Raw genomic sequence first — 17918 nt, forward strand, 5'->3', positions numbered from 1 at the left:
CCCACACATAGACGATACTCGGCCTGCCAAATGGGTCAAAAGTACTTATTCTTTTTGTATTATTTGGATGCCATTACTCTTACAAGCGTTGCAGAGTTTCAGGTTTATTTATTCCAATCATTTGTATAAAGTTCTGAAAACTACTTCAACCACTGCTTCTCTGCTACCCTGAGGGAGTGATTCAGAAAAAGATTGACTAGCTTTTGTGCACACCAGCACTAATACCAACTTGCAGTTAAGAGTGAAAAAGTGACCGTCTGTTGAGAGTAGGTGGTAACTGCACCGCAGTATTTAAAAGACAACTTTCCAGCGATCAGGAAAACAATTCAATGTCCGTATTAGTGCAAAATAAATGATCTGTAAATATTACTTTGATATCACTATTATGAATAAAACCAGAGGTTAAATCAGTCCAGGGCTGTCAGCAGCTTCATATGGGCTGTTTGTACCTGAATAACAGTCCTACATGCTTTCAGAGGCAGACTGGTAGACTGAGCAGGTAACAGGAACAAACTAGGCGGCTATTTTGGAGCTATTAGCAACTGCAATCTATTTTTTGGGAACCAGACCTTAAGCGATAACAATCATCATTTTCCCCCACGGCTGTGTGCGTCAAACCTTCAATGACTCTTTGCCAATTATCTCACAGTTTGAAAAACACCAAATCAGGTAGTTGAACACCATAGTAGAAGTAAGCCAGCCTAGTAAGATAGTTTACACTTGTGTCTGAGTTGAACCAAAGAGTTGTGCAGTAACGTCGCTACAATAGCAGCATTAGTAGTTTACTGTAGTTACATTTTGCAGTAGCGTTGTGGTAGCATCGCTGTTTTCTGACTCAAATAGCTTTTGCAGTAGCTTAGCTGATTTATTGATCAAGTAGTGTAGTAATATCCAAACAAGCTACGTTTTCCCTACAACAGTGTTGAGGCCCAGCTGAGTAATACAAAAATAAATGAAATACATAAAACACTCATATTCTATATTACATTTTTATTTGGTGTGACAACTTTAAAAAGTCTGCTTTGACCAGTAAGGGGCTTTTTTGTGTAAATATTTCAGCATTAATTGAGGTGCTTACTTTAACCCTTAGAAAGATCATGAAAACAAAGATTGTGTTTATGAATGTTTTGTTCAAGAGTGAACGAACCATAAGGGCAGGACTACACAGTTTTCATTTAAGATGAAAAAATGAATGAAAAACACACTACATAAACTGACTAAACCAGCGCCAAGACAACCATGCACGGAAACAATGCTTAGACAAATATAAATAACAATACATTATAATACAGTACAGCGGGTTTCCCATTGTTTTATGATAATGTAAATCACCAGTGAAGGAGCGCTCCCTTGTGGCAGCTGTCATTAACAGATTTAGCACACGTGTAATACCAATTTCAACCGCTTGGGGGAGAGGTGGTATTGTTGTAAAGTAAAAACGATTAAAACCTCATTTAAAGAGGCAACGATTATAAACAGTGTATGTTTAATGTCGAATACAGTTGCACAAAAGCTGATGCCGCTGATTCCTTCAATGCACTTAACCAAAAGTTATTATGAACCATTCAATGACTAACAAAGTGTGGGAAACAATAACACTCGGGGGTCAACATTAAAGACGAGAAAGACGACGCTTCAACTTAAAGAGTTTCCGATAACTAGCCTATGTTTTTTGTACACTTATACAATTGTTGAAAAGTTTTACAAAAACGCAAATTGTGAAATAGCGCAAAAAAGACAAACTAAAATGATTGATAAAAACAAAGTAGGGTAGGCTAACACTCACCTTTGATTAAAATAAGAGGGCCTCTCCCTAATTGCTCCGTCTGAATTGACTGCATTGAAGTGGAGAAGTGATGGAAATGGGTGACGTAGTATACAAAACCGATCACGTGCTTGATCGAGAAGCTTCGGCTCCCACACCCTTCATGTTATTAGGTATTTAAACAGGTAAACACTGCACCAAACTGACCCACCTTATTTATTCATAGTTACCACTGTAACATTAAACTAGAATGTTCCATCTGTTTTACAGGTAGGCCAACAGGGTGCCAGTGTCACACTTTTTCACGCCCCCAGATGGCAGTGTAATTCAAATAAGCGCTGCAGCAAAATATCACCATGACGCCCACAGTAACGCGAGACCACGATTATAACCTATTAAATTAAAGATTGATTAAACATATTCAAAACCTGCTCTGCTACGTATTATAAAAAGCCAACACAAAGATACGGGAAAGTATTGTTCAAAGAGAGGTGAGTGCATGAGTACAGTGTCACTAAATTACAATGTCAAAATGAAAAATAATTACAAGACAGAAAGAGTAATGTTTTGCATTTATTTTTAACATTTAAATATTAAATGGATGTTACAAACAATTGAATTACTTTGTATTTCTAACAACCACCTTTGCCCATGCCTTGTCTTTCATCTGCTACCACGTGTGTAGGCTATCTGTTGTGAAAAACCTGTAAACTGGCTGCTTACAAAAACTTTTGGCAGGAATGAATATGAACATATCATTTAAAAGAGTAGTTATTTAAACACTAGGATAATTATACAGAATCCAAAGTAATGACTCAAGACAGAGAAAAGTAAAAAGAGGATTTTCCCCTATATTTAAAATTACGACGGAGGATTTGGGCCACATTAAAAAAATAAAATGATAAAATAAAATTTGAGATTAAAGTTGTAAATTTACGAGAATAAACCAGGTCTTGCAAGACCACACATCTGACTTGGAGGAAGTTGTTTGCAGAGGAAAATACTTTAAGAGTTCCACTTTCATCATTTTGCGCAGGCTGGTCTCTAACTCCTTAATTTATGACTTTAAACTTCTAAATTTACGAGTTTATTCTCGTAAATTTACGAGAATAATCTCAAAATTAAAAATAAATAAATACAATTTTTAACGTGGCCCTAATCCTCCGTCGTATAAAATAACTTATTTAACATAACTTCATTATTTTACAATAGGAAATTACCTATCATCACCTAATCACCTATTACCTATATCACCTATCCAACAATTGTATCTACACATATATATTTGTTTTTATATTGTTTTTCAAACAAGGCACTAGACGCTTTTAAGATTCCATAATTTCACTTCATACACAGACTACTGTCCATCTCCATAAAATTGTGACCTTAAAAATATCAAAGCAGAAAAGAAGGATCTTCAGCGGATCGTCAAAACAGCTCAGTGGATTGTTGGCTCCCCTCTCCCATCCCGCAGAGACACCCACTCGCCCCGTCTCCTCTACTCCTCTACTCCTCAACCCATAAACGTTGTGTCCTTGTATACAATGACAATAAAGAGTCAATCTATCTATCTATCTATCTAAAATGTCAGTGTTGCTAATTTTATACTAAGGCCTCAGTTTATATTCACCAGCCCCAGTTGTACTGGCCCCGCAAGCCAGAGGTTGTGGGTTCAAGTCCCTTCAGGGGTGACTAGAGTTGTGCATTGGAAGCATGCTGGACCCATAACCCAGAGATCAATGGATTACATTTCTCCTCTCCTGTGTGAGCATTTTACAAGGACTAATGAGTAGACTCTCGCAGCTTTACTCGCTTAGCTTTGCTCTCAGTAAAAATGAAATATGATCTGATTCAGGAACTGTAGAGAGCGTAAAAGATATCATCCATGCAATGTGTAAGGCATCACTGAAACAGTGAGATAGTTCAACTTCCTGTTATCAGAATACTGTAGACTTTATTGAGCTTTCCGCATTCTGTCAGCTATAGACGCCCTGTGGTTGGTTAAGTTATTTAGGACACAACTGTTGGTCAGCACAGACAGTTTTGAGTTCAGGGAGTCTTTACTTTTCTCCCAACAGTAATCGCCTCCTTGATCCTTATTTACTTCTTCCCCTTTACTGTCCTCTTCATCCTCAACGTCCTCACTCTCTTCATCGCTGCGCTCATCTTTTTCCAGCTGGAGACAGAAGCAGATTATGGGTTAAACACAAAGAAAGTGGTCTAATATAATCAAAGGAATTGACTTAATGTACAGTATATATTCCCGTATGAAAGCTACTATGTCAGAATGTATTTATGATATGACAGTCAGAGATACCCTGTGATTCTTACCTTGCCTTTCAGGAACTTGTAGACCATGCGTAAGATCAAACCAGCCCAGAAGATGTGAAGAGCCTGCAGCACCATCAGCAGGACATTGAAAAAATAGTAGCCAACAAAAGGTTCAAACACCTCCATGGACAGCACCAGGGTGGTATGGATGATTCTGTAAATGATCAAATAACTTGTTAAAAAAGTGTTTCTGACAAAAGAATTACGATTTACCAATGACTATAGTAAAGTCTAATCTTGAATCAGCAAGCACAGAAAACATCTTAAGAGTAGACCTTACTTGCTGGGGAAAACTACCAGTCGAGTCACAAGGAAGACAACAGCAAACACAACAAACAGTGTGTCACATGTTCTTCTCCAGCCAGAGCCGTAGTTAAACATCTTGGCCGACTGCAAACATAAGAGTGAATTAATGGATCAAACAAATACAAACCACATTTGAAGCTTTATGACACAATATTTTAAAAGTGAATGAGCCAAGGCAGGAGGTTAGGATGATAGTAAACAGGAAGATTTGCAGGACCATTTGTGCTTTCAACGCCCCTTTTAATTATTTTGAAAATCTGGAATACAAGGTTGGTCCAGGGCAGTGCTTTTAAAAGGCTAATCTCCTACCATAGAGAAAGAACCTTTTCTTTTCAGATAACACTGGAAACTGCTTGTCCTCATCTGCTTTCACAAGATTTCCCCTGAGGCTAAATTTTAGGGCCTCCTGTATTGTCATTATATAATGTCTGTCTTTAAGGTTAGATAAGGTGTTTTTCAAAGAACTACAACCTCGAGCATCACTGCTAGGCTGCACAATCTGACAGAGTCTGCTCACTTAACAAACTCAATCTGTGAATATAACACCAATTGCTGTATGGCAAGGCCGTTCCTTCAGCCTAGGATGAAGAAATTGAATTGAACCATGTTGGCCATCCTTGTTCTGTCACCAGCTAAAGCCTTACACTTCTTTTATTAGCTGATAACCATATCAAACCTATTATCTCATAATAACCAGAACGACTAACCTATTCCCTTGATTTGAATTAAATCGGTTTTATTCCAGTGATTTCCTCTTGCTCTTTACTCTGTTGTTAGTTCTATTAATTGTTCCCTTCTTCGGGTTATATTACTTTGTTCCTTATTTTATAATGATATCTATCTAACTATTATCACAGTTTCATTGCATTATCTATAATTGATTTTATTGCATTTCTCCTCTGTACATTTACTAAGGCTGATTTTAAACTGTCTGCATTGAGCGTAAACACTTTGGGTCAGCTCCTGTTGCTTCTTTAGCTTGCTGTAAATAAAGGGTGATTTGACCTGTCTTGACCCAATGTCAGCTTTGTTCAGGATGAGGGTCAGCTTCCCAGCAGTGTAGGTCTATGCTATGTTCTTTTTGTTTGAAATGTAGTTGGCATGATTTGTACGTCTTTGTTCTTGTCTTTGCTGGTTTTCCCTGATAGACATCTCACTGATTGCAATAGAACAGCATATTTGGCTTTTTAATTGGTTTCTCACATACAATCTTTTGTTGTGTGTGTGCACTTCAACCAAAGTCACCTCTAGCTGTTAAGACTCAGTTACAGGATCCGCCTGCTGACAGAAACGTCCTGCAGGCTCATGCAGAGATCTCAGAGCAGATAGTTCTAAGAACAGCCCAGCATGCGCCACTGACTCAAGTTTAGACGTCTTTCTTACCGTGTTACAGATACACAGAGGCAGAAAATGGCAACTGAGAGGCGAAACTATGGTTAAATGCCCCCAAGGAATTAATTACATTTGTAATGTCCCATGTGGCTAAGGCTGAATAGATGACATGCGACTCTCAATGTGCAAGTTGTTCTTTTGGATCCCACCATGGTCACATAACAGCTGCAGGAGTCTGCCTACAAATCTTTTTAGAAAATAATTTGAATTGACCTCATTAGCACAGAGTAAGTACGATCTATTGTTACCTCCAGCAGGATGTCAGAGGAGTCATGGAGCAGCATGACCAAGGTCCCAATACGAATGTAGTTGACACAGTAGGAGAAGCTGAGCAGGAAGATGGTGGCCAGATGATGAATCACCTGTTCTTTAAAATCCTGGAAGATAAAACATTTGCAAATCAAGCCAGTAAAACAGAAAGACCTCCGTATGTCAATAGAAGAAGTGATATTCCTGCGCTTATCAACATTGTGTGCAGCTGAGTTTCTCACGAGAGCAGCAATGGGAAACATCAACGCAAAATATGAGCAGGCTGAAGCAAACAGAAGACTTATGGCCTCTAAATTACAATGTTGGTTACAAACTAAGAGGAGAAATTATAAATGAATACTCAGGTCCTCACCTTCCTCTTGATGTCCACAGAGATCCGGAGGAGTAAAGAGCCATAAAAGCCCAGCTCTAACATGTAGTACCAGTAATGAGTTGTCTCCATGGGCTGTGAATGAAACATAAGGAAGCATTAGGAAAAACCCAGGACATGTTTATAATTCTCTGATACTTCACACATAGACCAGCATCCTTGTACACGTTTCAAAATGATTCTGACATCAGTGTTACTATCTGTGTACTGTCTATGTACTGGCAACTATCTGCTGCTATGACATCACTTCACCTAAAGAAACAGAATTTTTTTTACACTTTACAATAATCCAACCTCTGAGAGTAGCTCTGGCATAATAAGAGATATAAAACCTTTCTCCAAAGTTGTAGAAAAGTTGTTTCCTGTTGGATTGTTTCTAAATAACTGGTAAACGGTTTTCTTATTTAAAATAAAACAACCTTACTTGCAGCCCGCAAGCTAATTCTTTGCTCTACAATAAAAAATATTTTCCCTAAAAGTAGCAGCAGACTAAGTTGAATATGACTGAAAAGATAAAGAAACCGTTTCCATAGTTTAAAAGAAAACTATGGAAATGCCAGGAGGACATTTACACAAACCAGATTGTTCTGTTCTGCACTACTAACCATCAACTATTTACTGAACATGATATCAGGTTGAAACAAAGCTAAGATTCATTGTTCTCTTTGGTATCAGTGTGTAAAGAGGAAATAAATAAATTCCTGTTTTTGTTCTTGTTGAAAATTTTCCCTTCTAAAAAAAATCGAATCTGTTTCCTTCACACCCAGATTTCTGCAAGATTATGTTACAGATGTGGCTATTCTCCTTTTAGGATTCAAAGTGTTGCCTTGTAGGTCCCTGTCTGTATCTCTGTGTGTGTGTGTGTGTGTGTGTGTGTGTGTGTGTGTGTGTGCACTGTCCTGGGTGTGGTCCACCTTCCTTGTTCCCATTTTTTCCCACCTGTGTAAGATGAGCAGAGCTGTTAATCAGCTCACTCTCAGCTCCTAGTCTGCACACCTGCTCTCATTAGTACATCAGCCTGCAGTACAAATACTCGGCTCTTCATGCAGGAGCAGACTTATTGTTGGTTCATTGCATCAGTGGTTATAGCTCAAGACCAATTCTAGTTCTATAGGCTGCTGGCAAAACTTATTTTTTTTAGCATAAGAAGGCTCCCATTAGTGAAACAACATTCAAAACTTTGCTGCATCAACATGATCCATGTGAATCAATATAAACTGAGAGCGGTGATGATGAGCAACAATCTATTCTAATGTGGTGAAAAACTTTTTGTTTCAGTTTTGGTAATTCATAAAACCTTCTCCAACTGTACAGTTTTGATGGCTAAAAGGGCACTGGGTGAAAAAAGGTGCACTTTTTGCAGTTTCTCCAAGGAATATTGAGGTCTAACCAACACAGACTTATGTGAGTCTGATGTGTAGACATATTCTCTGAGTGCCACAGTTGTTTTCCCCCTAAGTCTAAATGACTTCTCCTTCACACTTTTCTTTCTGACCATTAATGTCAATAAACTGTTTAGGAAAAGAAAAAGAAGGACTGGACTTTTCCACTTCAGCCCAAGTCTCAAAAATGGGTTTTCTGCTACTGAATGCATTGTGTCATTTTAACAGCATGGCCTTGTTCTGAGGCACTGCTAATGTGACATTTGGATAAAACTTTTCAAAAATGTATTCCTTCAACTCAAAAAAAGTTTTGAAAGAAATAATGAAAATGAATTCAATGAACTCTGAACATAGCTGTCTCTTCCAGGTAAGGAGTGCAGAGAAAGTTGACATGTGGCTCTAGTGGACCTAATTTAAAGAGAGTCTGCTATGTGTCTGTTGAGTCTCATTGATCTCGCTTCCTAATACAACCCTCTGCCAGTTCTGTTCCTGTGTTTGTAACTGACTAAGACTACCCTTAAAAGCTGACACAGCAGTATAGGCTACAACAAGAATTCATGTTTTCACCTGAACTGGGTATCCCCTCCAACATTCCCTGCGGTCCCAGAACCATGGCGTCTGTGGAGAAATACAACAAAGTTTAAAGAATAAATCTGAACCTGTATCTCAACAAACAAACAAAACATGAACTACTGAATTATTTCAATACACTCTAATTCACAGAGAAGTATTGTTATAAGAAACAAAAGCTATGTTTCGTGACAATGCTTTTGCTGTCAAACTTTTCAAAGTACTCACATCAATCAAACAGACGAGACCAGCAGTGAAGGCTGTGAGGTAGAAAAAGAACCTCCAACTGTAAAAAAACAAAAAACAAATTTAAACAAAGACCAATAAAAAACAAGCCTACAGATTAATAAGCATAAATAGGAAAGGTGTCAGTATACTTCTCCTGCTGAGTATGGACATTTTCAGTGGGTGGTGAAGGAAGTGCTCTGGAGTGAAGCCATCTAAAACCTGAACTGTGGAGGGTAACTGAAGGAGAGAACACTTACGCAGCCTCACCAAACTTCTTAGTTTGACATGGTCTGTCTTGGTTCCTACGAAGTCTGAACCAGGTCTCGATCTGCCTTTGAGTTTTACCACACAGTGACATCAAACTTACAATTTCACTCTGAAAAAAATAAACCCCGGAAGGCTCAAGTTAGAGAGATGGAGAAGTATGAGGAGCAGGAGGTGTTGCTGTAATAATCTATTATATTATAGAGTTTAAGATAGAGGCAAATCAAATTAAAACTGACAGGTACTATGAAACTATGCAGTAGCAAAATTAAAATGGTTGAAAGTGTAATAGTAAGGTTTTCTTTGGATCTACTGGTGTTTGTGGGTATTCCAAAACTGATTAAGATAAATAGGCCCAATGGGATTAATTAAAGGGTCACATGATGCACTCTATTTTTTTCCGTATTTATCCTTATCATTTTGCTCTAACCTGAAGAAGAAGGCAAATATGCATCATTTTCTGGGACCATTTCTAGTTTTTCCAAAAGCTTAAAGAGGATAATGAGAGGTACATAGGGTGGTGTATTTCCCCCCGGGCTGTAGGTATTTAATGGACAAGAATGTGTGACCATCACAAAACTCAGAACTGTACTCCCCAATTGACTTACAACAGGAGGTAAACACTTAAAATAATATATCATATTGGTCCCCTCAGTGTGCTCAGGTAACTTCATGTGAAAGAAATAACAATGTTCTTTAAATGTAGCTGAGTTGCAATGACTGAAGACTTTTCAGACTAACCTGTGTAGGCTGTCTGCTCCTCTGGGTGTAAAACGACTCCAGCTTTGGGGAGGGGGCTGCAGTAACTTGTAATCTTTTCTTTACCCCCAAACATCTTCCCATGGGTGGGGCTAAATACCTGGGGGGAAGGCAAACAAAAAGAAAGCTAAAATAAATGATGATACACCCACTGGGACAGCAGACCTCTGATCCTATAGTCACATTCACTGTAAACAACAAACGATACAGTAGAAGAGATATAACTGAGGGTTACACTGAAAATACAATGCATGCATTACAGTAGGTGGCAAAGACAGTTTTTTTTGTTTATGCTTATTAGTAATACCACTCAGTGAAATCTCTCCGGCAACCCTAGAACACACTGCCACAATTTCCAAATCATCCACCTGCCTTTCAGATTGCATTCCTATTTGGTTTTTAAAAGCTGTGTTGCAGTCAGTTGGTCAAGATATTTTAACTATTATAAGCTGCTACGTTTTTAAACATGCCAAAGCTCACAACCATTTGAAGAAACCCTGTCTTGATCCCCCTTTTTAAAGTAATCTTAGACCCATCTCCAAGCTGCCATTTGTATCTAAAATCTTGATATCTTTTATGAATGACAGTCAGATCTCAATTTAAATCTGGGTTCAGCTCCTAACACAGCAAAGAGACAGCTCGGGTCACGATTTTCAATGATTGTTGGCATCAGTGGTGTGGCACTGGACTGGTTCATCTCATATCTATCAGTGAGGTATTTTTTTTTGTAATGCGGGAGATGCTTCATCCTCTTGTGCTCCTCTTTCTTTTGGGGTCCCCCAGGGGTCCATTTTGGTTCCCCTCTTATTCACTGTTTACATGCTACCCCTGTGGCAAATCCAATATAGGCACAGCATAGACTTTCATTGTTACACCAAGGACCCTCAACTCTATGTATTGTACAGTTAAAAAGTGGCATCACTATACTTTCAAATACCATGGCCTATCTAGCAGAATTAAAAATTGGATTCTTCAAAGAAGTTCTACAGCTGCATTACTCCAAACCTGACATGCTCATTATTACTCTGTCTCCAGTACTTTTAAAATATCTCCCCTGTTTTGGGTGCCCTGTCTAATAATGTTAGTAAAAAGGCCCACAGCTTTGACTCAGATCTCTTATAAAACACAGCTGACTAAATATGCAGTTCTGCTTTGCTTAACGGAGACCATTAAGCAAAATCTGGTCATTACTTTCTCCTGCCGACTAAGAAAAAGTCATCCATGCATTTATTTTTCAGATGATCATGTTTCTTTAAAGAAAAATCTAGATTTTAATTCAGGTCAGACAAAATCATTTTTATATTGTTGAGCTAAACTACTGCAGTGATAACTATGGCTCTTACCATCAAGCTGACAATATGCCAAACATGCCACCCCTATCTATAAAGAACAAAGAGGGCAGTTGTATTTTTACCTGTCAAACAGGTAACGTAGTGCGACAAAACACAGTGCAAGTGGCAGAGCTATGAGGAGGTCCAGGGGTCGCGGCCGGTCAGCATCTGCCAGCTGGTCCATGTCCATCCAGGTCACACCTGAAGGAAGCCAGAAATCCTGTCTCCAGACATCAGGCAGCAGGTCCATTCTGTTCTTGATGAAGAGGTGGAGTTGAAGAAAAAAGGTGGGGAACACTGAAAACGTTAAAACCCTGGTCTTCATGTAAATGTGATGTCATTCAGGTAAACTAAGGTTGTGGAGATATTTGTACTGGGACTTGATTTGATTTGATACAAGACAGCAGTCGGTGACAATTTGTGTGTGTGTGTGTGTGTGTGTGTGTGTGTGTGTGTGTGTGTATCCCTACCTCAGGTTAGAATACAACATTAAAATTATAGTAGAATATAACTCTGTCCATCATTAACCCTATGTAAAATCCACACAAGAATATTCTGAACTGTTGAAAACTCACCTCAAAATATTTACAATAACAAATGCCATAATAAAATAAAAACATAAGCGAAACCAAAAACACCACAAACATAGATAACCAGACAAGTGTTTACCCGAATAAATAGGAGTGGCCCCAGGACTGACCCCTGACACACCTGGGGCCACTCCTATTCATTCTTTATATCATTAACATTAATCAAAATGTTTCTATTGCACATGTTTATTTATATGCTGATGAGACTTCTCAGAATACTCGTATCTAGCTCTCTCCCACAGTTATAACTATCTTTAACCACTGTTCAACCATTAAAAAACAGTGAAGCCACTGAAACAGCCTTCAATCTCCACTTCTCAGGTTACACAGATCAAGTCTGTTTTCGACCTAATGAATCTCTCTCTTTTACTCCTCATATTCAGCTGCTAGTAAAAACGCTACCTTTTGTTTGAGTCCAAAAGGAGACTTGTGTACAGGAACTCACAAGCCTCGATCCCGGGGGCTTTTCTTACCCTCTGTTCCAAAGTTTACAACTGAACTCGGAAAAAGTTTGCTGCTCCCTTTGCTTTACAAAAACACCTGAAACTTAATGAGCTGGTCTCATGGGATGCTTGTAAGGGTATGTGAAATGACTGGGGACAATCCCATCTGACTGTAGATATTCTGCCTGATATCGTATTTGTAGGTGATCTTGACAAATCCTATTTGCTATAATGTATTCTAATTATGTAACCTATCTTATGTAGGCTATGACTATTTGTCTGTTGTCAGAAACTTTATGTGCTGATGACTTTTTTTTGTCTAGGACACTTGAAAATTACATTTTTAATCTCAACAAGGTTTTCCCGATGAAACCCCGATCGTAAGTAAGAAGGGTATTTCAACGTGAAATAAACGACATTGTATAATGAGAACCAGTCTGCAGAACAAAAACTCACCTAGAGGCTGCTCTGTGCTGTAGGTGAATTGGTCACTCCTGGATACAGAAGATAAAATCCACTGAAAACTGTGTTTTGTTTGAGCTTTCCCTGGTTATGGATGCGCCTTATCGGCACCGCTTTATCCCTTCAACTAGGCTACAGCAGACAGGAGGTGGACCGTCATCACGGCTCAGGTGTAAAGTTAGACATGATACGGATTAGAAACGCCTACTTATTACAAAATGAAACTCATGTGTTGTGACCGGTGCCCCCACTACTCTTGAGGACGAAACATTTCTTCCAAAACAAAACAAAAATTAAAATCATCTTTTCACACAATTCTTCATCCAAACTTCCATCATTGGCGATACAGATCATTCTGGCGTGCTCTTATTCTGAAGGTTTCCGGTTAGGATGTAACTTGATATTTGAGCAGCTAATGAAACACCTGGGGCGTCTCCTGCTGTTGGAGCGATGGTCACAAAGCCAGGGCAACAAAGCTGGTACAAGCTTATTATAGCTTATCCTATTATACAGTCATTACGTGAAATCACAAGCCTCTGTAATGTTTTTGGCTGAAATGGTGTTATATTAGCCCTGTAACATACCTTAAACATGTTGGGTAGCCTAAGCTTTTAAAAGCTCAAAGTCAAACAGTGAAACACCTTGCAACATTCAGTCGTGAAAATTAAGTGTTATCACCGGACAACAGTACTTTAAATATTGCTTTGTCATTGTGGACTGAACCGTTTTTGGACACGGTTAGTGACTTTATGACTATTTTGTACTTCTGCTATTTTTCTAATTCTAGCCATTAAACATTAGACTAATCTACGAGTCATGACAACATCAGCTTTTGAGCCCAATGTATAGTATACAAACTTCAGTTCACATGGAGTTAAGTTTGTATTACTCTAGTGCGTGCTTGACAAAACCCTGGCTGAATTTGTTATAATGCATTATGCCTTGTATCTCATTACATTTCCTTAAAGCCTATGCTACCACAAGTAACTTTAGTAAGAAACATTTCATGACAGATCTCTGATAGGAAATACAGAGTATATTTTATTACATTTCCTTGTGCTCCATTGTAGGTTAAACTCACTTATCCTAGTTTACTGTTCTCCAGGAAAGCAGCAGCTGACACCCACAGCAACAATCCCGGACGCTTCCAGGACTCCCTAGTTTGAAGGTAAACACACCTCTAATGGAGTGTGCTTGGTGTGGCTGTGGAGCCTACACACTTTACCCTGATCTATATGTAATGTGCTGTAGCAGAGAGCTCTGTGTTTGACTGCTATTATACAAACTGTGGTAATGACAAACACACACACACACACACACACACACACACACACACACACACACACACACACACACACACACACACCCTTAACACACAGACACACTTCTTTTTTTTCCAAACCAATGCCATGTTGTAAACACAGACTCCAGTCCTTCTCACACAGTCCTCTGCTTGAAACAACACTTGCAGCTCATGTTATTGTCATGGAGATACGTAAGCAGGTTGCCTGTTGATGACGTCCCCATTGTTATTCAGTTTAACTTTGTTTGTTGACACATCAGTCAAGCGCTGTATTTGACTAAAGTATAAGTGCATTGTAGTCATGTAAATGTGAAGATGTTAAGATATTTGTATTTGACAACAAAACATCATTTGTGTATTGGTTGTGTTCCCTTCGGTTGTGTGTTTGTGTGTGAGTAAAAGTGTAGGTGTTTCTATGGTTATAAGGGGGAAAGGGGGGTTTTAGAGATGGAGTCATATTACCAGAATAGATAGAATCTTTATTATCATTGTATACCAGGACACAACAAAACTTTGTTAGCAGCAATCCTAAAAAGCAGCGTTTACAAAAACAATGGGTTGAGGAGTTTGTCCACAGCTCTAGGATAGAAGCTGTTGTTTAGTCTTTTTGTCTGTGTGCGAATGGTCCCGAGTCTGCCTGAGGGAAGGGTGGTGAACATACAGTGAGATGTGTCGTTCCAGATGTTTGAGGCTCGCTTGTGGAGACGGCGCGAGTGGGTGTCTCTGAGGGATGGGAGAGGGGAGCCAACAATCCACTGAGCTGTTTTGACGATCCGCTGAAGATCCTTCTTTTCTGCTGCGGTGCAGCTCGAGTACCAGACAGCACAGCCGTACGTCAGGATGCTCTCGATTGTGCATCAGGGTCCTCAGGGTTGCTGTGCCTTCTTTATCAGGTGTGCTGTGTTCAGGCTCCAGCTCAGGTCCTCTGAGATGTGCACTCCCAGGAGACACGTTATATTACAGAATATTAGTTGATGCACATTCAGGAAGAGATTTGCATACAGTATGCACCTGTTTGCCTAGCCAGTATGACCATGACAGATATATATATTGCTTCTGCATGTGACAGACAAACAAGTGAGAGTAACTTAAGTCAGCTGATAATGCGATACAGCCATCACAGTAACACACTTATTTAGAAAAAAAAAACAATTTTGGTTCAGAATTTCTTTCAATATCATTTTAAATTTGGCGAAAGTAAAATTTGTATATTTCTTTTCTGGCATGATTCTATCCAACTACAATATTTCTCTTTACAATATAACACACCAATTATGATCCTGAAATGGATGATGGGAACTGAGTGCCTTTGTTGTTTCATCAAGGAGGTAAATTGTCAGAGCCCACCGAAGCAGAATCTGTCCTGTTGATTGCCTGACTAATGAGGTGGGGGTTGTTTCTCTGTGTTACTAACCATCTGTTGGAGCCTGATAAACTGAATTCTGTGGAGGGTTGGTCTGAGTTACCAAAGTCTGACTGCGAACTGTATCCCCTCAGAAAAAGTAATATAGTAATATAGTAATCGTTAAATCTTGAAACAACTCCTTCTACAGAGGAGTCAGACGAGGAGATGAACAGAGTGTAGCCGAAACAGCCTTTATTTATATTTACAGAAAATGTTCACAGCGAGTGAAATGATTGACTTTTAAAAGAGAGCAGGAGAAGACTTTTATTATCATAAAAACCTTACAAATGTACAGGACAGATCAAAAAGAGACAAGACTTACTGCTCTGACCACGGGGGTCAGAAAGTTCCTCACAGGAGCTTTAAAACAGCACATGTGATAATCCATTAGTAATGAAAACATCTTCATGTTAAAGGTGGCTTAAAGGTATCGTTACTGTTTGATAGTGTTACACAATACAATAGAAAAGATGTATATAGCTAATGTGACTCTGGCTGGAATTTACTTCCACGCTAATGTTGTGTTTTAAAGGATTTCAAAACCACTTCCTAGCCTTTATTAAATCAGCTAGGAAGTGTTTATTGGTGCTAGAATTCACAGTTGTCAAACAGCAGCTAGTTAAGTTGTTTTAATTCAATTGTGCTTTACAATTAAAACGAGAAAAAATGGTAAAACACAAATCGACGAATAATTAAACAAAAACTCAGGCAAATAAACAGGTATTTGAAATTAAAAACAAGATACATGTGCCAAATGAAAGGACAATCTCTCAACCATGAAAAGAGAGAAGGGGAAACAGTCAAGAGAGTCTGCAGAGAGAATGTTAGAAAGAGGACAGAGCAGGCAGAGCCAGGGAAAGAAGCCTGTTTAGACTAAATCTCACCCCAGTCGGGTTAGGATGTATGTTCTGTGCTCTTATTTCTCTATGGTGAACAAAACCCAAACATAAATTCAACATAAATATGACTAAAAAACTGGTAAATAAGTGCAAAACAATGCCAGCGGTTAAGAAAAAGCCAACTAAAAAAAGTGAGTTTTAAGAAATGATTTCAAAAGAGGACACTAAGTTTACTGCTTGACATCTCCATGCAGGGAGTTCAACAACTGTGGGGCCCAAACTGCAAAGGCTCGGTCACCTTTTGTGACCAGTTGAGTTTAGGAACTGCTATGAAGCCCTGGAGGAGGATCTCAGGTACAATACAGCTCATAGGGTGTTAGCAGGTCACAGATATAGAGTAGGGCCTGGTCATTTAAGGCTTTCAAAACAAGCAATAAAAACCTTAAAAATCAATTCTAAAACTCAAAGGTAGCCATTTAAAGAAGCAAGGACATGTGTAATGTGGACACTTCCCTTGGTGAGCATTACAAACATGACAGCAACAAAAATGTTTGAACCAAATGTTATGATCCCCATTAATTATTATCTATATCATGATCATGCTACAAGAACAGTCAGGGGATCCCAAACAGGATTCATTCTCTGGATTATGGACGTCTACCGAATCTTCTACCAAATCATAGATAATACATTTAGAGATTTACCTGAATGAGTTAAACCTCTAAGCTTCTTTTGGCCAAAAAGTCAGGGGATACTGACAGAGGGACATTCCCCCTCCCGGAGCCATGCCGTTACCATGTTTGAAAAGGTGTCTGTTTCATTTTAAGTACTAAAATACATAACTCTGCAGAATCTGTGGGAAGAGAAGAACAACTATAAATTGCTGTACGAACTGTCTCTGTAATTTACCATATTAATGACTTTTGATATGAATGATGTACAGGTGAAAATGCTAAAATTCTGACTGAAAGTTTGAAACAATCTTTTTTTTTACCAACATTTTACCCACAATCCTCTCACCAGCCAGGTTTAACTTTAAAAAAAAATTTAAAAAAAAAAGTGAACATTTCTGGCTCAATCACAGTTTAATCTCATAGAAATCATTGGACTCTCACTTGTAGTTCTCAAAACATCCAGAGGAGGTCACAGCTTGTCAGCAGGTCATGTGGCTCACAAACTGAAGCAAGAGGAACTTTGAGCTACCGGGGAGAATAAGGAGAGTTATAGGGAAATCTTTTTTTTTTTTTAATTATTAGGAATGACTGCCACTGTTTTTGATACTTTGAACTAGCCTAGACTCTTGTTTTAGACATTAAAGTGAAGTTTGCTCTCACATATGTATGTCTGTCATCCACACAGGCAGAATGCTGAGGGTCTAAGACACTCAGCGTTGGGATATAATTCATCAGGGTGGGGTGATCTGACTCTGGAGCCTCGTAAATCAACTGACTGTGTCTCTTTACGAGCCTCCAATTGATTGTTCGATTGATTTAATTTGCTCTAAATCTTATTTATATTGATCTGAGGGAAGCAGTGAGGACAGCCTTTGCTCAAGAAAAAGTTTTGTGTTTGTAAATTTTGCTGTGTTTGTGTGTGCATGTGTGTGTATTGAGACGAGAACCCTGAAGTCCCCAAAAGATGGAGAAAAAAAAACATACTCACTTGTGGGAACAAGATAATTATATTTTGCGCACAATATAATTGGATTATATTTTCATTGTAGTGCACACAAGATGTCATCTAACTTGTTGTACGCACAACATAATATCTTGAACGCACAATATAATTATCTTGCGGGCACAAGATAATACTTTTTTTTTTACTTTCAGGGACTTCAGGGGCTCCGTAGTGTTGTAAATGAATGACTCTTTCTAAAATAAAGACAAGACAAAAGCTTTATTTGTTAAA

The 17918-nt window shown here is 38.7% G+C and overlaps 1 protein-coding gene across 3 annotated transcripts; it reads right to left on the reverse strand.

The window, feature by feature from the left end:
- Positions 1–2325: 2325 nt before the first annotated feature.
- Positions 2326–13692, reverse strand: LOC132978972 (ceramide synthase 2-like). Of its 3 annotated transcripts, XM_061044380.1 has the most exons (12): positions 13545–13692; positions 12458–12628; positions 11052–11265; positions 9620–9737; positions 8872–8990; positions 8615–8672; positions 8384–8434; positions 6417–6509; positions 6043–6171; positions 4377–4486; positions 4097–4250; positions 2326–3941 (listed from the first exon to the last, which is right to left on the reverse strand). In XM_061044380.1, exons 3-12 carry the CDS (start codon positions 11216–11218, stop codon positions 3720–3722), a joined length of 1221 nt encoding a protein of 406 aa, XP_060900363.1. In that variant the 5' UTR covers positions 11219–11265; positions 12458–12628; positions 13545–13692; the 3' UTR covers positions 2326–3719. The 3 variants fall into 3 exon arrangements, with proteins under 3 accessions (XP_060900363.1, XP_060900362.1, XP_060900361.1); XM_061044379.1 differs by lacking the exon at positions 13545–13692 and having other exon boundaries at positions 11052–11219; positions 12458–13145; XM_061044378.1 differs by lacking the exon at positions 13545–13692 and having other exon boundaries at positions 12458–13145.
- Between the last annotated feature and the right edge of the window lie 4226 nt (positions 13693–17918).

This window comes from Labrus mixtus, chromosome 8 (genome assembly GCF_963584025.1).
Source record: "Labrus mixtus chromosome 8, fLabMix1.1, whole genome shotgun sequence".
In the NCBI taxonomy this organism is placed as follows: domain Eukaryota; kingdom Metazoa; phylum Chordata; class Actinopteri; order Labriformes; family Labridae; genus Labrus; species Labrus mixtus.

Bases quoted from the DNA above. Each gene is read 5' to 3' on its own strand.
- LOC132978972 (XM_061044380.1), bottom strand. From the start codon at position 11,218: ATGGACCTGCTGCCTGATGTCTGGAGACAGGATTTCTGGCTTCCTTCA. The intron at 8,435-8,614 runs GTGAGTACTTTG...ATTTCTCCACAG, and splicing joins GTCTCGTCTGTTTGATTGAT to ACGCCATGGTTCTGGGACCG. The intron at 6,510-8,383 runs GTGAAAACATGA...TTTCATTCACAG, and splicing joins GGAGGGGATACCCAGTTCAG to CCCATGGAGACAACTCATTA.